The following is a 22,197-nucleotide window of genomic DNA, read 5'->3' as shown; positions in this document are numbered from 1 at the left end:
AATAATTCAAACTCGGTTTAAAAAATAGCATGGCCGCTATGTTGGTAGTTGTAGTTCAGCTAACCCCTCTTGCCCTCGGTGACAGGGTAGCCGAGGGTTGACATTCCCAGACCAGACAGCTGACAGAGACAACACAGGCAGGTACTCGGGTGAAAGCGCTCTACGGCGCTGTTTTTATTACAGCGAAAATAAAAAGTTGAACAAAAACAAATAACGAACACACTGACACCAAACAAATAAACAAGTACTGTGCTGGTGCTTCCAGCATGCGTAGAAGTTGTTATTCTTTTCTTTCCGTTTCATTTCGTTTCATTTCGTTTTGTTTTGTTTCTTTTCGTTCCGTTTCGTTACAGTTCCTCCTTCCTGAACACCCACTTTGAACAAGGAAAGCTGCAGGCTTATATACTGGTTAGCATCTCCAGACTAGCAATAAATTAATCAATTAATTAATCTGGAGACGGTCACCTTCTGCACAGGGTTTTTAATATTTGCTGGTCGACAGCAACTCTGTTTATAATTAATCCGCTGCCAATCACGCATTTGCAGGAGATGTCTGGCAGGGATGAACTGCTAACAATCGCCCATGCCAGACCACATCCAAACCAACAATAACAAACACAAAACAATGTTGTTTTTTTTTTTAAATAAACACAAAATAAATTCAATTCATAACACACTAATACCATCTGTTTAAATAAACATAAACAACATATTTCTCTAAAATAATCATACAGGATTTATAATACAGGACTTTGCCCTGCACCCTCTGAATCACGTGCCCTGCACCCTCTGAATCAGGCCTTTTCTGCCCTGCCACACCCACCATGAAACCTCTTTTACAGTTCTCATATTGCATTGGTTCTTTGGACTCTTTGATTTACAGAGCTTGGTTTTTTCTTTTTAGTGTGCTACAATAAATGGTGCCTGCATTCTTAAAGCGGATGAGCTTTCTCTAAACAACAGTTGTTTTTTCCTGTTTAGTTTATCAGTCTCCACCCTCACAGCCTATACTTCTGTGCTAGCACTGTAGCTTTCCATTATACGTGATACTTCCCTCTTCACACTCTTTCATCTCTCTCTCTCGCTCTCTATCTCTCGCTCTCTCTCTCTTATCTCTCTCTCTCTCTCTCTCTCTCTCTCTCTGTTTTCATAAAACCATCTAGTTGTTTCAGGTAGAGATTTCTGGCACTGCAAAAGCGAGTTTACTTTGAATGACTAACTAGTTCTTTTGTGGTGGGGATTAACCTTCATTTGATCCTCTTATTTCAAGGACAGGAGGGATTGTGCTTCCCAGTGTTAACATGATTGTCTCATTTTACTTTTGCCATATTTAACCTAAGATTTAAGGTTAAATGTAACTTGTGGTATGAGAATACAATAACACATTAAATGCTTGTATCACTACGAAATATCTTTTTAAGACAGCTATATTGATTGCCAATCTGCAGATCATCTAAAAGTGCTTTAACAAATAATGATTATTTCTTCTGGCCTTCATCAGAATGGTTGCTATGTAGCCAAGTGGTTCCTGTAAAGAAGTTTATGATTTTCATGACTCTGATGTGAAATTCTGGTACACTGTATTACATAACACATTGTTAATCAGCACATTCCTCTGCCAGCAAGCATAGTTAAGACCAGCTAGTCACAATATTTGAACTATCTAGTGAACGCATTTCTTTTTTATGGCTGACAATAGGCAGTAGATTATACCTCCTCACTAGATGGTGCTGCCTCTTACAACTATAAAGACAAAGTACTGATCTAGCTTCTGTTACATGGCAATTTGGAAACTCAGATCACAGTACTTTCCCTTATAAAAGTTTACCACTGTATTTTTGCATTGTATTGTTTTGGTTTTGTACTAGGCATTTACAATAGTTTACCCTGGATTGCCATCTTTATTAATATGCTTTACCATAGCTCGCTATTCTTTACAATGCTTACCTATGTTTTGCTATGCTTTCACTATGCTTTATTACACTTTGCTGTGCTTTTAATATGGTCAAATTGTATAAGGGTTAAAGAGTATAATACAAATTGAATTAAACACAATATTTGGGTAATTGCAAAAAGAACCATTTAGAATGGTACAAGATGCTGTAATTAATTAAGATTGCAAGATAACAGTAAAAACATTTTTTAGCTACTTGCTCTTTTATTAAATACTTTGTGAAATTCACGAGGCTGTTCTGTTAAACAACATTTAGATTGCATTACATGAGTTCAATCTTTGTGAATGCTGCCCTGATGTACATAATCCAGTCTGGCAATGCATTTGGTTATTAATTTAGCATTTTACTGTCTCAATATTATTATACTATTTATTGAAATACATCATTTCACAAAAATAAAAATAATTCAAGCACATTTTTTTTGTTAAACACTTTACAAATGTATTCTAATAAAAAATACACCATCTGGACCACCAAATTGAATGTTCAGTATACTGGACAAATGCATCACAGGGTTATCTTCTAAGCTTCTAATGCAATTCTTATGCAATTCTATGGAATTCCACTAGGTGGGACTGACATGCTGAAATAAATTAAATTAGTAGGACGGGAAGATAAATGTTATTTATTTTGTATTTATTGCAGTTTTATACAAAAGTATCACAAAGCACTGTACAGTACATAGCAGAAAGTGAGGCGCTAGGGAAGCCGCACCTTGGTTGATCCCTGGACCTGGCAAGCGCTGAAGGCTCATATATTTCAGCAAAGCTATGTCTTGGCTGGTCTCCACCACTATTTTCTCATTTTATCATGGTGAAATATATTAGCATTAAGTAAATAACAGCTACTGTCATGTAATACAAAGAGTAAATTAAAAAAAAAAAAAAAAAGGATCTCACATGATTTCTGTGTGGGCATTATTAGGCCTACCCAACTGACGAATGTGCTCTTTGGACCCTAGACTATACTAAATATATTTTATCCACAAATACCATGTTTAAAATCCTTCAGTCTGTGGCTGCTACCACTTCTCTCATGAAGACCAGCCACTGTTCCCTTTTTCCCTTCTGAAATTTCACCGAGCCTCGCACCAGCCCTGGCTCTACAGACCACCTGCTCTCATTCTCCCTGTGCCTTTTCCCCCCAATATCAAAACCATTTCCATCCGACTAGTCCCATGCTTTTGCGTTTGCATGCTTAAAAACCTTTCAGGGCCACAGCACTCTAAAGTAGATTTACCTTCCATCACAATTTATTAAATCTCCATCCATTAAAAAGTATAGCTCCCAGGAGCTGTGTGGATTAAGCCTGATTATAGAGGCTAGGGAAAGTGGTTATTTTTTCCTGTCTGGTCTGCGTAGCTCATCTCTGAGGCACACTGCAGCAGGAGGTCTTCTTTCTCTTTGTCGTTCCAATTAACCCCTCACTTTGCTCCATTCTGCTGAACCCTGGCTATAGGCAGGTGTAGCCCAGGCTGTGTAGAGTCAGCCTCCATCGCTGACACAGTGTTGGGTGCCACATGGAGGGCAAGGGGATGGGAGGAAAAACGTTTATGGGGTCTTTAAAGCGTTCCTCAATCAAGCGCACAACATCTGGATCGCAAAAGGTAAGGGATCTGCCTTGTTAATGCAAACTGGTTTGGCTTCATATATCTGTTTCAAGTTGCATATCCTAGCTGCTTGTCTTAAAATGAAAACAGTGTTGAGGTCATTTTTCTCAGGTTGTATATGGGGGGGGGGGGGGAGTTTCATGTATCCCCAGGAAGGTTAAACATGATAAGCTTTTCAGAAATAGAAGCAAGCCCTGCAATTAAATATTTCACCTACTGTTGCTGGGTCGGGGTTTAGTGTCTGCCTTTGACTGTGAGCCTCTCTCCTGAACCCAATTGTGGCAGTCAAGCCCCTCTGTTACATGAACAGAAGCATCAAATATTACTTTCTAAGTATATACAGTACCTTTATTGGGTGCAGAATTGACAGTTATCAAATACAGGTTATACTTCCATGTATCGTCAAACCCTTTGACTATCATCAAAAATGGTAAAAATAAGTGGCGTTAACTTTATCAAAGGTTAACCAATAACCTGGAAAAAGAACCACTGAAACACACAAGAAGTGTTGATTCAACAAACATGACTGTTTTGCTGCTGAACTCAAATATAGTACTAGGTGTTACACTGATTGAAACAGTGTTCATTAATAGTTGTCTAGAACACTGTTCAACGCATTGACATAACAATTAAAAACCTGTAAACAACACATTGCAGTGTTCTATACTATACTGTGCTACAGCAACTAACTTACATCTTAATCTTCTAATCGTGTGCCTTATTAAAGTGGGGTAGAAATTAATTGTATGACTGGTAAATATGATTAATATTAACCGGAGTGCAATGAATTGAAGTGATGTTATCAGGAGCTTGTCCTTTATAATCCAGCTGAGAATTTTCAATGTGGAGATATTGTAATAAGACGAGTGTAACATTATTAGAAGTGATATTAGATGCGTTTGACTATGTCCTGTGCCAAATTGACGCACCCTTTAATACTGAAATTAGTACCGATATTCGTTATTTAATATAGGTCATACATTTTCATCCAGATACTTGATCTGCAGAACATACAGTAGTAGTTGTTTTTACATCCCGCTTTTAAACGGCTTGTTCCTCATTTTTAGCTGTTTTCAGTACCCACTGGTGTATGTGTGAATAATCCCTCGTATTTTTCTAACCAAATCTAATAGAAAGGACTGGAAAAGGGATATAATAAAAACGGTTGGAGATTTAAAATATCGACATACAAAATAAATGAACAACATGCACAATAATCAACGAAGTGCTTAATAATGCTTGTATGAAATAGGACACCATTGTAGTTATAAATAAACAACCCTAAAACCATCATTAAATAACAGTGTGGCGACCTTGTGCACCTCAAGTGTCTACACCACTATCAAGAGTCGAGTTAATCTGCATTCATGGTTATAGAGCTTTTAATATTATCTCCTCTCACCAGCAGGGGGTAGAATCCATAATGGCAGTGCATCACAAAACACTGCCTGTTACATTTACAAGTGCCACTAAACTATTACCTAGAAACCCTCAATTCTCCCCAGTGGTCCAGATTTTTATTTCAATCACTACAGCATGTATTATTATTATTTATTATTATTATTTATTTCTTAGCAGACGCCCTTATCCAGGGCGACTTACAATCGCAAGCAAATACAAATACATTCAAGTGTTACAATATAAGTCATACAATAAGAACAAGAAATACAATAATTCTCAAGTGTGACAAACCACAATTCAATAATACAGCAGATAATAGTGAAAGTTACATCAGGATATGATTAAGTAGTGATAGTTACATCAGGATATGATTAAGTACAAAATACTACAGATTAAACACTTGGGAGATTACAATATTCTGAGGTACAGGATTAAATGCAGTAAAATAGGGGGCAGATAAGAGCAAAATAAAGCATATTTAAATGAAGGGTGATAGTGTCCCAGGATACAACAGAGGAGTTCTACAGGTGCTGTTTGAAGAGGTGAGTCTTAAGGAGGCGCCGGAATGTGGTCAGGGACTGGGCAGTCCTGACATCTGTAGGAAGGTCGTTCCACCACTGCGGAGCAAGGGTGGAGAAGGAGCGGGCTCGGGAGGCAGGGGAGCGTAGCGGAGGTAGAGCCAGTCTTCTAGTGCAGGCGGAGCGGAGAGGTCGAGTGGGGGTGTAGGGAGAGATGAGGGTCTGGAGGTAGCTGGGTGCAGTCTGATCAAGGCATCTGTAGGCTAGTACAAGAGTCTTGAACTGGATGCGAGCGGTGATCGGGAGCCAGTGGAGCGAGCGGAGTAGTGGAGTAGCGTGGGCGAAGCGAGGTAGAGAGAACACCAGGCGAGCAGCAGAGTTCTGGATGAGCTGGAGCGGACGGGTGGCGGACGCAGGGAGGCCAGCCAGGAGGGAGTTGCAGTAGTCTAGGCGGGAGAGTACCAGGGCCTGGACCAGGAGCTGGGTAGCATAGTTGGTGAGGAAGGGTCGGATTCTTCGGATGTTGCTCAGGAAGAATCTGCATGTAGTTTACAGCACTATTCCTTACAGGTTAGACTAACTCTACATACAATCTAAAGTCTTCATCTGAAAATCATCACAAAATCTGTAGCTTCTCACAAACAATAAATAAATACACAACACTGACAATTGTTTTTTTTTTAATCTGGTCATGTGAACTATTAACCGCTCCTGCAGTAATACAGTACCACTTGAAATTACAGCTACAGATTTAGCATCAAAAGACTGAATGTGTGTGATCTACTTTTTATGAGCAGTGCTGTAGATCATGATCTAGCAGAGAGCCAAAAATAAAAACAACAGAGACAGAAGTGTCTCTGTAGAAAGAACATGATGTGAATATAGGCTAGAGCCAGGGAAAAATGCAGGCTTGAATAATAAAGGAGGTTCACCTGTGCTATACCTGTGCGTATTGCTTGTGTCATAGATGTTTGGATTTGGTTATTAGGTGGATTATTATGTGTTGGTGTGAAAATAACGTTAGAGTCCACAGTCTCTTGCCAGTTTTCACAGCTTTTCCCTAAATTTTGGCCTGATTCCCATAGACTGTGTTAATAAAGAGACTGGCCTTTACTGTGAGGGTCCAGGTGGTGTCAGAGCCATTTGCAGGTGTCAGTCTGGTTTAAAATTAGCTTTTTCAGTGACCGTGTTCATTCACCCCAGATTGAATGCTTGGCTATCTCTAGTCTTGTCAGCAGAGAGCTGTGGAAGGTAATGTAGAGGCATAATAAGGACAAAGAAAAATTAACCTCTAAATACAGCAGTAGTCTAAAAAGCCAATGTTGAAGAAAAATGTTTGAGGTCATTATACATTTTGACCACTAGATGGGGATACTTACTGTTTCCTGTGGGTCTGCTGGTGAATGTACACTGACAAATCAACTGTAATCCTCCTTCTGTATTGGTCATCTTTTAATAAACTTGCATAATAGTGGCATTTTATTTCTGTTTTATTTTGTATGCATTTTAAGTGGTATATTTCTCTGCTGGGGGAAGCAGTTACATTATAGTTTTCCTTACATGTTCTTAAATGCATAGGATTATTATGAGGGATTATCATTTTAGGGGATTTACCATTTTTCCCCTGTAGGTTGTTGACATAGTATTAGCATCTTTCTTAACAAACACAGAGCGGATGATATGGTTATGGAACTCTGTAAGACAGCTGACTGTTTAAAACTGTGGCTTAAGACCACTTACTATATGCTATTAAATTGAAAGGTTTGACCTTACAAAGTGCACATTGGGACTTTAGTATGTAGTCAGATCTAGGAATAGTGCTTAATGAATCAGCTGCATATAGTAAGTAAGTACTGTGCATAAGGGGGTAGAGGGGTCCAAAGACCCCACATAAACTGTGACCCTCCCCCAAAAAATCTGATTGTTTAACTAATTATAATATATAGTATTGATGTTAATGTGATTTCTGAAATTCCTTTGTATCACAATAGGTTGTGTCCGATAGCGCTATATATATAGCATTATATAAAATATAGTTTAGGGTGCTTTACAAGATACAAGCTCTCAGGGATTGGATATCAGCTTGTATCGCACAGCACCCTATACAATATTCTATATATACATAACGCTACTTTTAAGGGGCAAGAAGGTGAAGTTATGGTATTCATGACGCCAATGACTGTACATTCTTATTCCAAATATTAATAAAATAGTTTCTGATGATTTATGTATAGGGTTGTACTGTAACAACACTGTAAACACAGCTGAATACAATTAAAATATTGATACCGAATGACATTAGTTTGCTACTAGTATACTTTTTAAACACACAAAAAACACGTTGCTGCTGCTTCTTTGAAATTGAAACGTGCCAGTAGCTGCTGGTTTCTGAGGTTGACAGTCACTTTGATAGTCTATCCCAATACTGATACAAACGCATGTCTGTATCACATCTACTGTCTATGTTATTTACTCAATTAACAAGTGTTTTTATTGTCTGAAAAAAGGGGTCAAACACCCCCCCACACTACCACTCTCCTTTCTTAGTAAGCTCAGTGGCAGCATGTAAGGACAGCATGTCTGCACTGTGTTTAATCTCTGATAATGTTCCCGTAAAGGACCAACCAGCTGGTGAGTATTAATGCTTCTAAATACCTGCTTTCATGTGATTAATACACAAAAAATGTACACTTAAAAACTCACTGATGAGAGTGATAGAGGCCTGTATAATCATCCCACAAACAGTGCAGAGTTTTTTCTAAGAGTACGGTAAAGTTAAAAGATCTGAAGCTGCACATTTATAAAGTCTTGGCAGTCATTCTTTTCCAGTTAGAGGGTAGAATAGAGATGGTTTTACGCCAGAGTAAACCAACCACTGTACAAAAACTTGGATTTCGTGATAAGTGTTATTGCTGTTGTTAGCAGCATATTTTAGAATATGCAATTCATAGTTTTAGATTTTGTTTCAAACTAAACAATAAAGGCAATAGTTATTTAGAGACAGTAAAATATGGGCCTGATCAAAATGAAATTGTGTACCAAATTATTGAGACTTACCCTGCTAAATACATCTAAATAAAGCAATTGATGCAAATGCAGGTCACTGACCTTACATCAATAACATGACTTAAAGTCTTTCATATCCTGGTAATGAAAAGGGTTATTCATCTGAGCTCAGAGAGGATATAAGAGCACTAAGAGAATGTTGTCTGGAGAAGCTATTTGATTTGAAAAAAATAATTAGGCTTGAAATACTGTATAAAATGCACCCTTGTTATTTTATGATTCAGTATAATTCGCTGTTAATTCAAAGTTACGTTTAGAACAGTACTGCTGTATAGTGTACTGTGTAAAGATCCAAATCCCTCTTTAGTATTGCATATATCATATTTATGTGGATACAATAAGTGAAATATTATTAATCTGATAGTTATCCGAAGTTACTACTACTACTACTACTACTACTACTACTACTACTAATAATAATAATAATAATAATAATAATAATAATTATTATTATTATTATTATTATTATTATTATTATAACAAAGAGATCCTCCAGTTCATCTGCTATTGTTATTAATCTTGACACAGTTCTGATTACAGTCCAATAGGGGGTTCATGAAAACTCAAGAAATTCAGATACACTGTACTGGAAATAAAGTCTTCTGCTAATGTGAGATTTCAGAACTTCACAGTGTTTCTAATTGTGTTAATGATTATACAGCATGGTACGTGCTTTCATGCATGCACACTAAAGCTATGACTATATATTCCAATATACTAAGTCTGCTGTACATACTACACCCTGTAGAACAGATTTACACATATATTGGAAAGAGAAGTACTGTGGTGGCAATTCATAAAAACTATGAGAACCTAAGGCAATCTGTCAAACATTATGGTTTTCATCAGTGCTGCCTGACTTCTTTTTATCTAAAATGAAGACACTGAGAAAGACTTCCAGTCTAAATGTTAAGGGGTTGTATTAAGTTTCTTTTAGAATCACTTTACAGACTACTTGGTTTCTTATAGTTTTGACCTGGCTTAAAGGCACCCAAGGCTGTACAGACTGCACTGTCCCCTGTTAAACAGCTGCATGACAAGGTGTTGGCACAGGAGGGATCACAAAGAACCCTGATACACATTAACATTGGATAATTCTCTCCGTAGGATATATGAAGCAGAAGCACAATGTTAATTGATGGCAAGGTCAAATGTGAACCTCACCCAGAGAGATAAAAGGAACACGCATTTCCAGGACAGCAGATTGTTATGTTATTATGTCACCTCTTAACCTCTCCTTCAGAACCTTTCACAATTATTTTAATCAATTTTGCATTCTCTTGTAATGAAATCCTGATTAATGTGAGACACGGGGAATTGCATTCTAAATAAAATAATACAAATACAATCAGAGCAGGGGGTCTGTAATTCCTTGAATTAGCCACACATTGATTATTTTACCCGTGCAGAAGCATCACATTTTCTGTTTATCACACATGAATCCAGATTTCTTAAAGCAGAGGATTTTCTGCTTAAGCTTCAGCTGTTACACAAAAGATAGTGCTTTGATTCCTTTTAAGCAGTAATATTTGCCATTACCTGCGGAATGTGAATGTGAATCGGAATGTGATTGGTTGAGAGTTTTATAATTGCCAATTGAAACAGATAAAACTCTGCTTGTTTGGCTAAATAAATGTCACTTTGGAACACCATCACTCGTAAGATAAATAAATGTTGGGTTTTAACAGCAGCTTGAAACAGACATTGTCAACTCGGGAAATAAATAATGCAATACTGGATTCAATACAGCGCCGCTTCATAACAATTTTTGTTTCCCTGTTACCCCACAATGCACCTCTGTCTAACATCTCTCCGTGTAATTAAACAGACACAAATGGGGAGTCTTGGTCTGAATAATGCCATATTTAAATGTCAACATACCTCTCTCGCGTTTTATATAAATGCACTAAAGAGACTCATGCACTGTTTGAATAACAGAAACAAATATGTGATTTAGATCTGCTACTGTTTAAACCAACTGAATATAGCTGCTTTGTTAATGTTTTAATAGGGCAGTAGTAATGTTTAAACAATATCACATCATTGTGTGTTCTAGGAACCAACCGAAACTCTGACTAATAGCTGTATCTCTTGAAAATAAAACAACCATAGTAGTCTGTGGCCTAACTGTGTATGTGTTTTTAACCAGTGGTGTTTGGTGTCTCATAATCACATGGACTTGATGTAAATGATTGAAGAACACCCAATTTTAAACAGTGACGCACTGTTTATTGTGTGACATTAAAATGCAGCTGATACAACAGCATGCCTATTTGTGCTGTGTGCATTGCCACAAGGCCATTTATTCTAGTTTAATCCAATTGATAGTGTTTATCAGAAAAACAGCTTGTCTGCTTCCATTCTTTGTGAAGTTAACCTGTATCAGTAATTAAGTTCAGCATGTTAACAGATAGACCCATATTATTTACATAAAGGTATCCAAGGTATTTTCACATGCTTGAGTGGGTCCAGTTTTGGGTGAAAAACAGTCAAGGCCGATTTATTATAAAACTTGGAAATTTTTCAGTAAAAACAGAGAATTCAGGACCTTGTACATACAGTATATACACTAAGTCTAGTAGTAATATTATTCATCAATACAACTTCATTCAGTACAGTTTGTTCATGTACAGCAACACAGCCATTGTACTGCAATGGATTATCAGAACTTGTTCATTCCTGCCATTGTGGTACCACTGGCCCTTAACACAGAAGTGCTGAACTGTCATTACATTGCTATTAAAATATATATTTTAAGGTGAATATTCTCAAGAATTCTGTATTAATCTGTCACCTTTTCACAACCTCTCTTTCCCCTCCAACCTTTATTTTAGAACATGTCTTATGACTTTGTTTATCTCATGGCTGGTGAATGACATGTTATACTCATGTGACCACTGTCTGGCCCTAAAGACCATAAGAACAATCCTCCTTTTTGGGAAGTGTATGCTATTTAAAAGTGTGACATTTATTGCTTACATATCTTTTGTCAAATTCTCCAAAACCCTGAAACTTTGTGCATTCCAGTTTTTTATTGACGTGTTTTCTGATTTTTCTGAGGAATGTATATCTAATAAGCCATGAATGCAGCCTTAGTCATATAGTAAAAAAGCTATCCTGTCACACTGTATTAAGGCATGATGTAGCTCATCCAATTTAGCTGCTCAGTGGGGCAGATTCAATTAGAGGTAGCTTTTATCTTCAGGTTTTAAATTCCACATACTTTGCAATAGTTCACTGTATCAAATTTAGTTAAATAAAACTTTGATCAAATTAACAAACAAAAAAAAAGGTGCTGAAGTGATAAGGCACCATAATGATAACTCATAAATGGAAGTGCATGATCCATTATATTGCATTTAGAAGTATTAAAAAGTGTTCCTTTGTAGCTGAACTATAAAACAATTCAGCTTCTGCAGAACAAGTGCTTGGTTTATGCTTCTGGAACTTACTTTACAAAGACAATCTGTTTATCCAAATTCTTAAAAAGCCGATTTGGTTCTTTAGACAAACAACCGTTGTTTTGTATTTTAACATTCCCAAGGTCTTAATGATGAATGAAACGGTTTCATAAAAATCAGTTACTTTATGTTATGTTTTTGTAGTGTGGCTGCAAACCCCATTAACGGTGCTCAGGGAAGCTCAGTCTGATTCCTGAGTGTTTCATTTTACTGCCTTGATGTCCAGACTGCTCAGGAGGGTCTATAACAAGGTTACTTGATGCTTGTTGAGTTTCGGTTTTAATTACTGTGGATAATGAGTTTAAGTAAGCTGAAATAAGTGTGTCATACTGTTCACTTTGCAGGGCGCTCTCTTTGTTTTGTACAGCAGTGATTACCAGACATACACGTGTGTGTCTCATCCAACTCCTCCATGGGCCCACACTGCAGACATGGTATACCTCAGTCTTGAGTTTCAGTGTTCCAGCGCCCCCTCTTTTCTCATCGCAGTTGAAAATAATAAACAAAAGAAATAACCCCCCAATAAACGAAGTCACACAGGACAGGATATCTCAGTTAAAAGCAATTTAGGGGAATTATATAGGGTGAAACAATGTTTATCAGAAAGAACTAGAAGAAGTGTAACTCAGTTAATGGTTTTGACTATTCACAAGGCTTATATCAGGGCCTAGTCACAAAACCTTAAGGACCGTTTTAAGTGTTTCAAAGGTTATAAACATCTCTTAGGTTAAACAGTGCTTTGAAATATGAGAATAAACTCCTAACCGTACCTAAAACAGTTTCATGAACTGCAAGCCAGATTAATTCACCAAAAAAGAGCACCAGGCACCTAATTTATTAGAATGCAGATTTGGGTTGAATTGTGGATTATTAACACAGCATTGAATAATGCACTGGCTAAAGGAAAAAACTCCACTGATCGATGCTCACCAGGTTAATTTTATTTCTCCAGTTGAAGTTAGAGTACACTATTCATTGAGATCCTCAGTCTCACATGTAAAGGGTTACTTGGGCTGCTATGACCGTATTTCCAAAGCTTTTCCTCTAATTAACTCCTGTTTTTTGAAAGGAGAAAAAATCATGTTAATTTTACAAAATTGAGAGTGCTAAAGAGAATTTGAACTATATTGTTTAGGTGTTTGGTTCTGGTTTGTTAACATAACCAGATGTTTTACCTCATTGAAAAAATAGAAGTTAATTAAAGACTGGAGTAAATGCTTTGAAAATATGGTCCATGACATCATAGCCTCAAAGATCAGAACAATGGGTTGCCCAATAATGTATTATTAAGAACACTGTGTGAAGGTGATCAAGCGACTTGCCTAAGGTCTTCTGTAGTCTTAAAACAAAACTTCGATTCTAGTCTTCCATTTTTGAAACTTTTTCTCAAGTGTTGGACACACCCATTGATCCCTCATCAAGTGTTGCTCTCTTAGGAGTTGCACCCAAAGGAACTGGTCTGTCTAGGATGCAGTCTGACACTCTGGCCTTTGCAAGTTTAATAGCTAGATGCCAAATGTGATACTGTTGGAAGGAAGCTGTCCCTCCTCTGTATGTCCATGGGATTAGGGATCTCATGCAGATGCTCCAGTTGGAGAAAATTAAATTCTCAATCCGCGGAGCCAGTGACAAATTTGACTCTGCCTGGCAGCCTTTCCGATCGCACTTTGAGGAGCTCAGATTTCCCTCTCTCCCCTGACCTCTCCACACCGCCTTTTGGGTGCTGAGCCCAACACGCCTAGCTCTCTCTTTTCTTTCTCTTTCTCTTTTCTCTCTACCCTTTTCCCCTTAATTTAGTTATGATTTATATAATGCGATATTTTTGTGCTGCATAGATCCACGTATATGTACATGTTTTGTATTTGAGTCTGTATACGTGTGAAACCCTCAAAATGAGCAAAACAGAATTAGTAGCTGGGCCCTTGCCTTGCCAAAAGGCCTTTATAAACATTTTATTTGAGTTTTAAGACTACTTATTGTCATTCTTTCTAAAGCACTTTGAGGTGGTGGTATTACTAAAATGTAACCACAATCAGGCATTTGCAATTATTGCCCAGTTTCTTCTTTTTGTTGTAATTTCTAAAGATTTTCTATAAGTGTATCTGTTTGAACTACAATGAAGTTTTGAATGCTGGTGTGTTTGTTTTTGGTTTCATGCTTTTAGAAGTGGCCCAGTCTTGGAAAAGTTTGGGAAAGTGGGCTACTGCCTGCAAGATGTTAAAAACATGTTAAACCATTAAAAAAAAAAAAAAAACTATAAATTATACATTCCTTAGGCCTGCAGACAATCATGCTGGCTTTCCTGCCTATGTCAGCATAGTATTCTTAAAAATATACGTTTTATTGTGAAATCATATTTCAGTCAAGTAGTTCTCTTTTCACCTGCATAAGGAACCTATGCAAGCCTTCTGTTTGAACACTTAGTCAATGAGAAGTGATGAACAAATATCTCAAATATGCTGGGTGTTACAGAGTTAATGTTTAACTGCATCGACGCTAATGTGGCCATTTGAAGAAATTTAAAGATTACCTACAATTAGAGTTGTGTGACCTCACTTCTCCTGGGGCCCGGGAGTATTTAATTTCCAAAGAATGAAGAACTATAATCTTAATAAGGGCTTTTTGAAAAGAATGCCTGTGTCCAATTGCTTCAATTATGCAAATAGACTTGATACCGCAGCGGTGTGTGGGGGGGGGGCATTTCAAATTAAAACTTGGACATTTTTTAAATTTTTTTTTTTCTGTACAACTGGACACTGTTGAGCTTTAAAAAGGAAATGCAAGTTCAACAAATTGGAGATTAGAGAAGCTATCAAAGTAGATTTGTTGTGCCTTATTTCCACCATGGGATGAAAATACCCTCTGGGCAGTGGAGATAGGTCATGAGACTCCCAAAAGGATTACCCTCAACTGGAGTCATGGGACTGGCCTGAACAAAGAGCCTGCTCACATGCACATCATATCAACTGCTCTTCATAAAGTGAGGGAGCCCCATCTTGAGCATCACAGACCCCAGGAACAAGCCAGAGGAACCGGCGACAGAACAGGAGAAAACAAGCACACAGCCAAAGCCACAGTTCAATATTTTCACAGTCAAATCCAAATGGGCTTCTCTTTGTACTCCACAAGGTCTTCATCATGTTCCAATCCAGGTAGGGCACTTCAAAAGTTCAGTCAAACTGAGACTTACTGCCAATAGGGTAATAAATAAGAACACTAACAAAGTGGCCATTCTGGGAGACTGTTGGTTTCAAAAGCAGTAGGAGACTTTTGAAAAAAAACAAAAAGTAATGTTTATTGGGGTTATCAGTGGAGGATAAATTAGGATTACATTAGGTTTTAACCATGTTGTCGTAGTGTCAATATCTGTTCAAAGACAATTAACATGCCACTTATAATGATACACAGGAAATCAGAATACTTTTTGTATTACATTGATGGTAGTTATGAAGCACAAATGGGACCAGAACAGTGCAAGTAGTAATGCTAAAAATGTATCTTGTCTGAAATCCAAATAGCTCAATCATTAACTGCTGTTTTAAAGATGTGATTGCTGAATATATATATTTTGGAAACTGTGTTGACTATTCCTTAAAAATAGTTTACTACAGTTTACAATGCTTCTACCATGTTTGCCAGGCTTTACCGTGTTCAAACAACATTATTATCAGTAATTAATTTACTTTTATTTAGCTTTACCACACTTTTCTATGCTTTTACCATTGTTACCAAAAAGTCTGAAAGTATAGGAATTTGGGGCCCACAGGTTCCTTGTTGAAATTGGTTAGAACAAAAACATTTGTACTTGAGCTGTTGCAGGAGAAAAGTGGCAAGATTTTTTTTTTTTTTTACATCAATACCAATTTAGCAGAAATATATATTTTTTTAAATCTTATTTAAGAAAAATTAAAAGAACCTTTGTTGGATTTTAAATACCAACATTCCCGAAAAAAGAGCATGTATTTTAATAGGCAACTGATGTATTATTATGTTTTTTCTAGAGTCATAGTTGTATACATTTCTCTTGAACAAAAAATGAATTGACATCTTTAAACTTGCTGACCAAGGTTTTTGGATCTCAAAATGCCTATCACGAGGGAAAATGTAATAATAAAATAAATACAAATTTAACAAATGTCAGGAAAAGGAATGCTACATTTCTGTTACGTTTATGGTCTAATTCTGCAATACCCAGTCTGGTCTGAGGAACCTCATTGACGAAAAACAGCTGTATGTACAGCTGGTAAACCCTGTGACACAAATTTATTTCTGAAGCTCCACACTACATAATGTGTTTTCAGAGTTCATTCTTATATGGAGAGAATGGGCCCTATTTACAAATCTTGAAATGTTTTTTTCAACAATATTTTCTCCAAATTATCAAGCAAGTGACATTGTAATTTTTATTCTAATTATTGACAAATAATAACATTTTAAAGTTTTCTTACTAAATCTATTCTATATCTGTATCGACATTGGGCAATGTTTTGAAGTGAGTGTGAAAGTTAACTACCACCAACTGAATTGCCTTTTGTTGGTTTTATACTATTGTTGTTTTTTCTCACTTTTAGACCAAACGTAATTCTTATTTCCAATTAGTTAAAATGGCCTGTACTGGTATGTCTAGAGATTTTTAAACACTGGTGTTTTGTTTTTTTTTCTCACTGATATTATATTGAAATAGTCCTATACTATATTAGGTAAATAATGTTTTGTTGTTTTCTCTTTACAGATTAATATAGTGTAATGACTTCTAACACCACATAACACTCCTAAAGCAAGAACAAAAAGCTTTATGTCTGTAATACCTGTGACTTTTCTGTATGTCAACAGTGTGTAAACATTTGCCATCTCTCAAACTAACCATTTTAAGTTGCCCCTAATGGAGTTTGACTTTCCTAAACCAAACAAACATACAACTTAAAGGTAAACATGCTTACCACAAAACTAAACATTGATATGGTTTAAGACTTATTTCATTCATTTTCATTTTTTTGGCTACATTTTGCTATTAGTAAAGAAAAAAAAAAAAGATCTCCCGTAATCTACAGTGCCTGATGTTTTCAAAGTGAGCATCGCAGAGAGCTTGTACAGATCATGATTGCATTCTTAATCACCATAGCCTAATACCTTAAATAAGCATATGAAGGTATTGAGCTTTGCACTTATATTTTTTCTAGATGTAGACATGCAGTATATATATATACTGTATATATATTTGGTAGTACGTATGAGAACATACGCGTCTACACAGGATTATAACCAAGCTTTGACTAAGAGGATTATGTGATCAAGGGCATTGAAACTTTCATGGTTGTGCAAATATCTGGAACTCATTTCTTGTGATAACTTGGACAGAGATGTTTTTTATACTATCCCACTCCCCACAGACCTACAAATAAACACACATATTTTTTCTATAGAAACGTATTTGAACCCTTACCAAGAAGAGAATGTCTTCCATCAAGGTTTTATTGTCATTAGAAACTGGTAAACAGTGCCTTTATTGTTATTGTGTAGCTAAAGTCAATGGCACACAATTCAAACATGAATTTACAGTATTTTACTACGATAGATTAAATTGAGTATGAAAAAAGAAACCAGAGTTTGTTTAAGATCTACACATTTGCATTGATGTGTAGGTCTTATTGGTTTTGTTTTGTGTAACGCCATTTACATCCCTTTTATGTTACTGTATTACTGTAAGTAGATATATGTGGGTACTCCCTTCCCCATATGTCTTGCGAGCAGAAACTTTAATATTTATCCATCCGTGTACAAAGTTCAGTTCAGTCCAAGTGGGAGATCCTGTGGGCTTACAATGTATTTATATTGGAGCACAGGCAGCACACTCCTGTTTCTGCTCAATCTCATTCTTTCCCCTTCAATACACTTGAAGACATTAACACAGCACTTTCTCTCTGTATTTTCTTACAGACTCAGAAGGCTTGGATAGAGAAGACCTTTCACAGAAGAGAATGCATTCATATTTTTCCAAACAGCAAAGACCTGAGCAGGTACGTAGACCCCGATTCCAAAGCCATGCAAAGTTTAGAGGGGGACAACTTTAGTCTTTTTTAATGTCTTGTCACGTTTGTTTTCTTGTTCTGTTTTTTGGCGTGTGATAACTCAAGTTTATAGTACAGTATGTCCTTTTGCATGTGGGGGGAGGGTCTGGTGATCTAGTCTAGACGCCTATCAGTTTTCAGGGCGGTACCCCCCATAGGGTCAGGGCAAGGTTGATCCATTAATAATAACATTAGGTGGCACTGTGGTACTAAGAATATATAAGACAGCGATTTGTTTTGAATGCCATGACAATAGTGATATTGTCTGTTCACAAAAATGTTCTTAATATTTATTTCAAACACAGGGCAAAGTATGTGTAATGCATATTAATGTTAGCTAGGCAACTACTACATTTCTTATTTACAATCTAACAAGCAACCTTTAGATACCTATTGTTCACTATTTGACCAAGTGTGAATCTTACCTAGATTCCCCCACAAAACGTTACAATATATTATTTTCTAGTACTATATAAATGATATACAGTTAGTAGCATAAAGTAGTTATATGAACTTTAGATTAATTGTTATTATATAAAACAAAAAATGATTTAAAAAGCGTATTGCCATTAAGTGTTATTATTTATTAGCATAATCTATAACTGTTCATAGTATAATTAATAACATATGTATAGATTGTATGTAATGGATCTAATAAACTAATGTGTTACCTAAATCATTCAAAAACACAGATGCAGTGCCTTACTCATCATAATATGTGCCAAATCTGAAATGAAATCGTAATAGTAATAGTAAAGCAGTTCCCTAACACTGGTAAGACAGTCTCTTTAAGAGCTGCTAGAAGGTGTCAGAATTTGATATAACAGATGTAAAGACGCCCCTTCCTAATAGGTCTAAGAATATTCAAAAGCTGGCCATTAATTAACACTGCAAAACACCTGGCTGTGACATCAGCACAGTGGAGACGTCTTAGAGATTCCAGTGGAGCTGAATATAAATGAAACTGCTTAAACTGTTTACTTCTGGAATAGCCTATTTCTGATGCTTGAAGGAAATGTTATTAATTAGAAAGCAGAGCCGAATAGTACAGTCTTGCTCACTCCCTTTGAAAGCTGCTTACCATTATTTCACTTTGTGAGCTTATTCAGCTTTCTCCCTCCTGCTACTACTACATTAAGCAATACTGAAGAAAGTTATGAAGTTACTTTTTCGTTAGGCTGTAGCTTGAGAAACAGAAACTAAACGAGAAGACGTTATTATTTTCAACATGGGCCTATAAGGTTAAAGAAAACAACAGCTATTTTGTATGGAGAAACAAGAGAAGATACTTCACAAATGACAGGAAGGAAGTGTATTTATAGGTAGGCACAATTAGGATAAAGTAATTCATGCCACAATGGGTGAGGTGGGCCTGCTGCCAGCTGCCGTGGTGATGAGTGCATGGCAGCACGTAACTGCTGTCTATGGCAGGAACAAAAGAGATGAAAGGGGAAGCTCTAATTGGCGAGACAGGGACAGGAGAAGGGCTTAGTGGAGAGACTGTGAAGTACTTTTATTGATCTTCCCCTCTCATTTCTGTCTTCCTAGCTGTAGCCAGTGCAAAACATGTACATTGCAATATGTAGAGTACAATGCATAATGTGTGGGTCAAGGTGGGCAAAATCTGGCTTTAACTGGGAGTTCATAGTAAGCGCCCTGCCGGCAAATGCTTCCAAGACTGCTCAGATATTTCACCAGAATCAAAAGGGAGGACTATATGGGCCATTCTGGAGAACCACAGCTCTTTTCCTTACTCATCATCCCTGAGATATTGTCATCCCTATCCCTTCAAATCAAATGCCTTGCAGAATCAGTGTCGTCATGGTTTATGATTCTTCTTTTTGAACACATTGCTATGATGATCAAAAGAACAAAACTGTATCTAACTTGCCATTCACTTTTAGGTGTTGCTGTGGCCATTTAATAGGGCAGCATGTGGCCATCCTTCCTGGCTGTACAACTAATGAAAGTGCAGAGGAGCGCAGCCAGCTTGTGCAAGTGGAGCCCCAGCCAGAGAAATGGTCCGTCAGCAAACACACGCAGACCAGCCCCACAGACGCCTATGGAATCATCGAGTTCCAGGGAGGAGGCCACTCCAACAAGGCCATGGTAGAACTGTTTCCCTCACAGCTAACCCTAGCTATGCCTATGGACAAAGTACACTAATGTCTTTTTTACGATTAGTAACTAGACCTGTGTACAAGTGGTAGGTAAACAGAGAACACTGTGCAAACCTATCTAGCCAAGCACATTTTAAAAGTAGAAAATAGACAGTAATCCTATAACAGAAAAGTTTTACACTTGAGAAACTCCCCAAACTATGAGGCCAACATCATAGATGTTTCTTAAGGTTTCAAGAGTTGTATTTCAACCACAAAGTTGACTATTCTTTTTGGTAATCTTTTCTAGTATATTCGGGTATCATATGACACCAAACCAGACAATCTTCTTCATTTGATGGTCAAAGACTGGCAGCTGGAGCTTCCCACCCTCCTCATCTCAGTTCATGGAGGCCTACAGAACTTTGACCTGCAGCCCAAACTCAAGCAGGTGTTTGGGAAAGGCCTGATCAAGGCTGCCATGACAACAGGGGCCTGGATATTCACTGGTGGAGTCAGTACCGGTAGGTCTCTACTTATCTACTTCATTGTTTGTGATTAAAAGCCCCTTTCACTGATCCTGAGAGGACACTGAATGACAGAAGTTATAAGTTATTACATTTTCATGAGTGGCATAAAACTGACAGAACACAAAATTTCAGACAGTAGGAAAGTATGATTTAATTCGAAACAGTACACTATGACAAACAATAATAATATAACACATAGTAATATAAAGAGAGGATACACAAGATGGGAACGCAAAAATCATCAATGAGTGATTATGAATTAATCATTCCTTAATGATGACAGATTTAGTTAAGTAATGTATTTTTATTTTTTGATTAAACATTGCCATCAGAAGCCATTATTTTGATGTCATTGTTACAAGCTGCCCATTTAAATATTGAAAATAAATATGCTTTGGGAAACCCACACACCTTGCATTAACAAAATTTATGCAAGGATTTCCACCTACCACTTCTTAACAACAGAAATCCACACTACTCAGTGACAATTCAAGTGGCACTGCAATAGGAATATCTTCTAGTTACCATTGGTGTACTTGACTGGTGTACTTGATTGGTGTACTTGATTGGGTGTACTTGGGTTTATTTAAGGTCTAGTTTACAGTTTAAAGGTTAGTAAGCATACCTTGTTTTAGATGTTTTGGTTAAATATATGTGCATTATTATATAACTGCCTTTGAATAGGAGGATCCATGTGAATCCTCTTTGTTTTGCAGGGGTGATCCGTCACGTTGGAGATGCCTTGAAAGACCATTCCTCTAAATCAAGAGGGAAGGTCTGTGCAATAGGAATAGCACCCTGGGGCATAGTGGAGAACAAAGAGGACCTTATTGGAGCAGACGTACGTGCCCAAGCAAAGAGAGGCGTGGTATCAAATCGTACGGGCTAATAAAGGTGTTGGGGAAAGCATTTGGGTTACCCTTTAACATAATAATGACAAATTCCTATGGATTCCAATTGATTAGCTGTTATTCCTATTGCAATGTTATAAATGATATAAAAGTTATTCAGATGTTACTCCTATGGATTCCAGTAGCTCTGGGTCAGGTTAATGGTTAAACTCTGGAGTACCAGCTGTACTTAGAGGGATGTTTGAGTGGACTTTTGAGAACCGTACCAAGTTGCTCTTTAACATCAGGTGTAGAATAACAGAATGACTGTGGAAAAACATAATCTTAAAATCTCAGCAGCTTGCAGCTTTTCTTGACTAAAAACCAATGGTTACACCTGAGGGCTTTTTTAGTAACTGTGAACTTGTTTGTACTTTCATTTCACACGTGATGCTCTTGAAAGAATAGATTGCATTTTTATAGTGTGCGCACCAATAACTTGTAATAAGTGAAAAAATGAGGATAGTATTGGGGCTCGGTGGAAGGATTGTTGTTACAATAGTGTATTCATAGAGGGCTGCTTTTCACTGTGAGTACTGATGTTGGGTCTATTCCTGGCTATGGGAGAACAACTATTTGAGTTGTTGTGTTTGAAGATGA

At 37.1% G+C, this 22,197-nt stretch overlaps 1 protein-coding gene across 2 annotated transcripts in view; it reads left to right on the top strand.

Annotated features, from left to right (window-relative positions):
- The first annotated feature begins 3,421 nt into the window (after positions 1–3,421).
- Positions 3,422–22,197, top strand: part of trpm1a (transient receptor potential cation channel, subfamily M, member 1a) — a 38,510-nt gene continuing 19,734 nt past the window's right edge. Inside the window, exons 1-5 of one of the 2 annotated variants that reach the window (XM_058995030.1) lie at positions 3,422–3,561; positions 17,948–18,027; positions 19,983–20,187; positions 20,488–20,701; positions 21,424–21,548. In XM_058995030.1, the coding sequence (XP_058851013.1) occupies positions 3,475–3,561; positions 17,948–18,027; positions 19,983–20,187; positions 20,488–20,701; positions 21,424–21,548 (711 nt within the window). In that variant the 5' untranslated portion in view covers positions 3,422–3,474. The remainder of the gene's footprint in view (positions 3,562–17,947; positions 18,028–19,982; positions 20,188–20,487; positions 20,702–21,423; positions 21,549–22,197) is intronic. The other variant, XM_058995031.1, reaches the window with a different exon arrangement.

This window comes from Acipenser ruthenus, chromosome 21 (assembly GCF_902713425.1).
Source record: "Acipenser ruthenus chromosome 21, fAciRut3.2 maternal haplotype, whole genome shotgun sequence".
Classification (NCBI taxonomy): Eukaryota; Metazoa; Chordata; class Actinopteri; order Acipenseriformes; family Acipenseridae; genus Acipenser; species Acipenser ruthenus.
The sequence above is the reverse complement of the archived record's forward strand: the minus strand, read 5'-3'. Positions and strand labels throughout refer to the sequence as shown.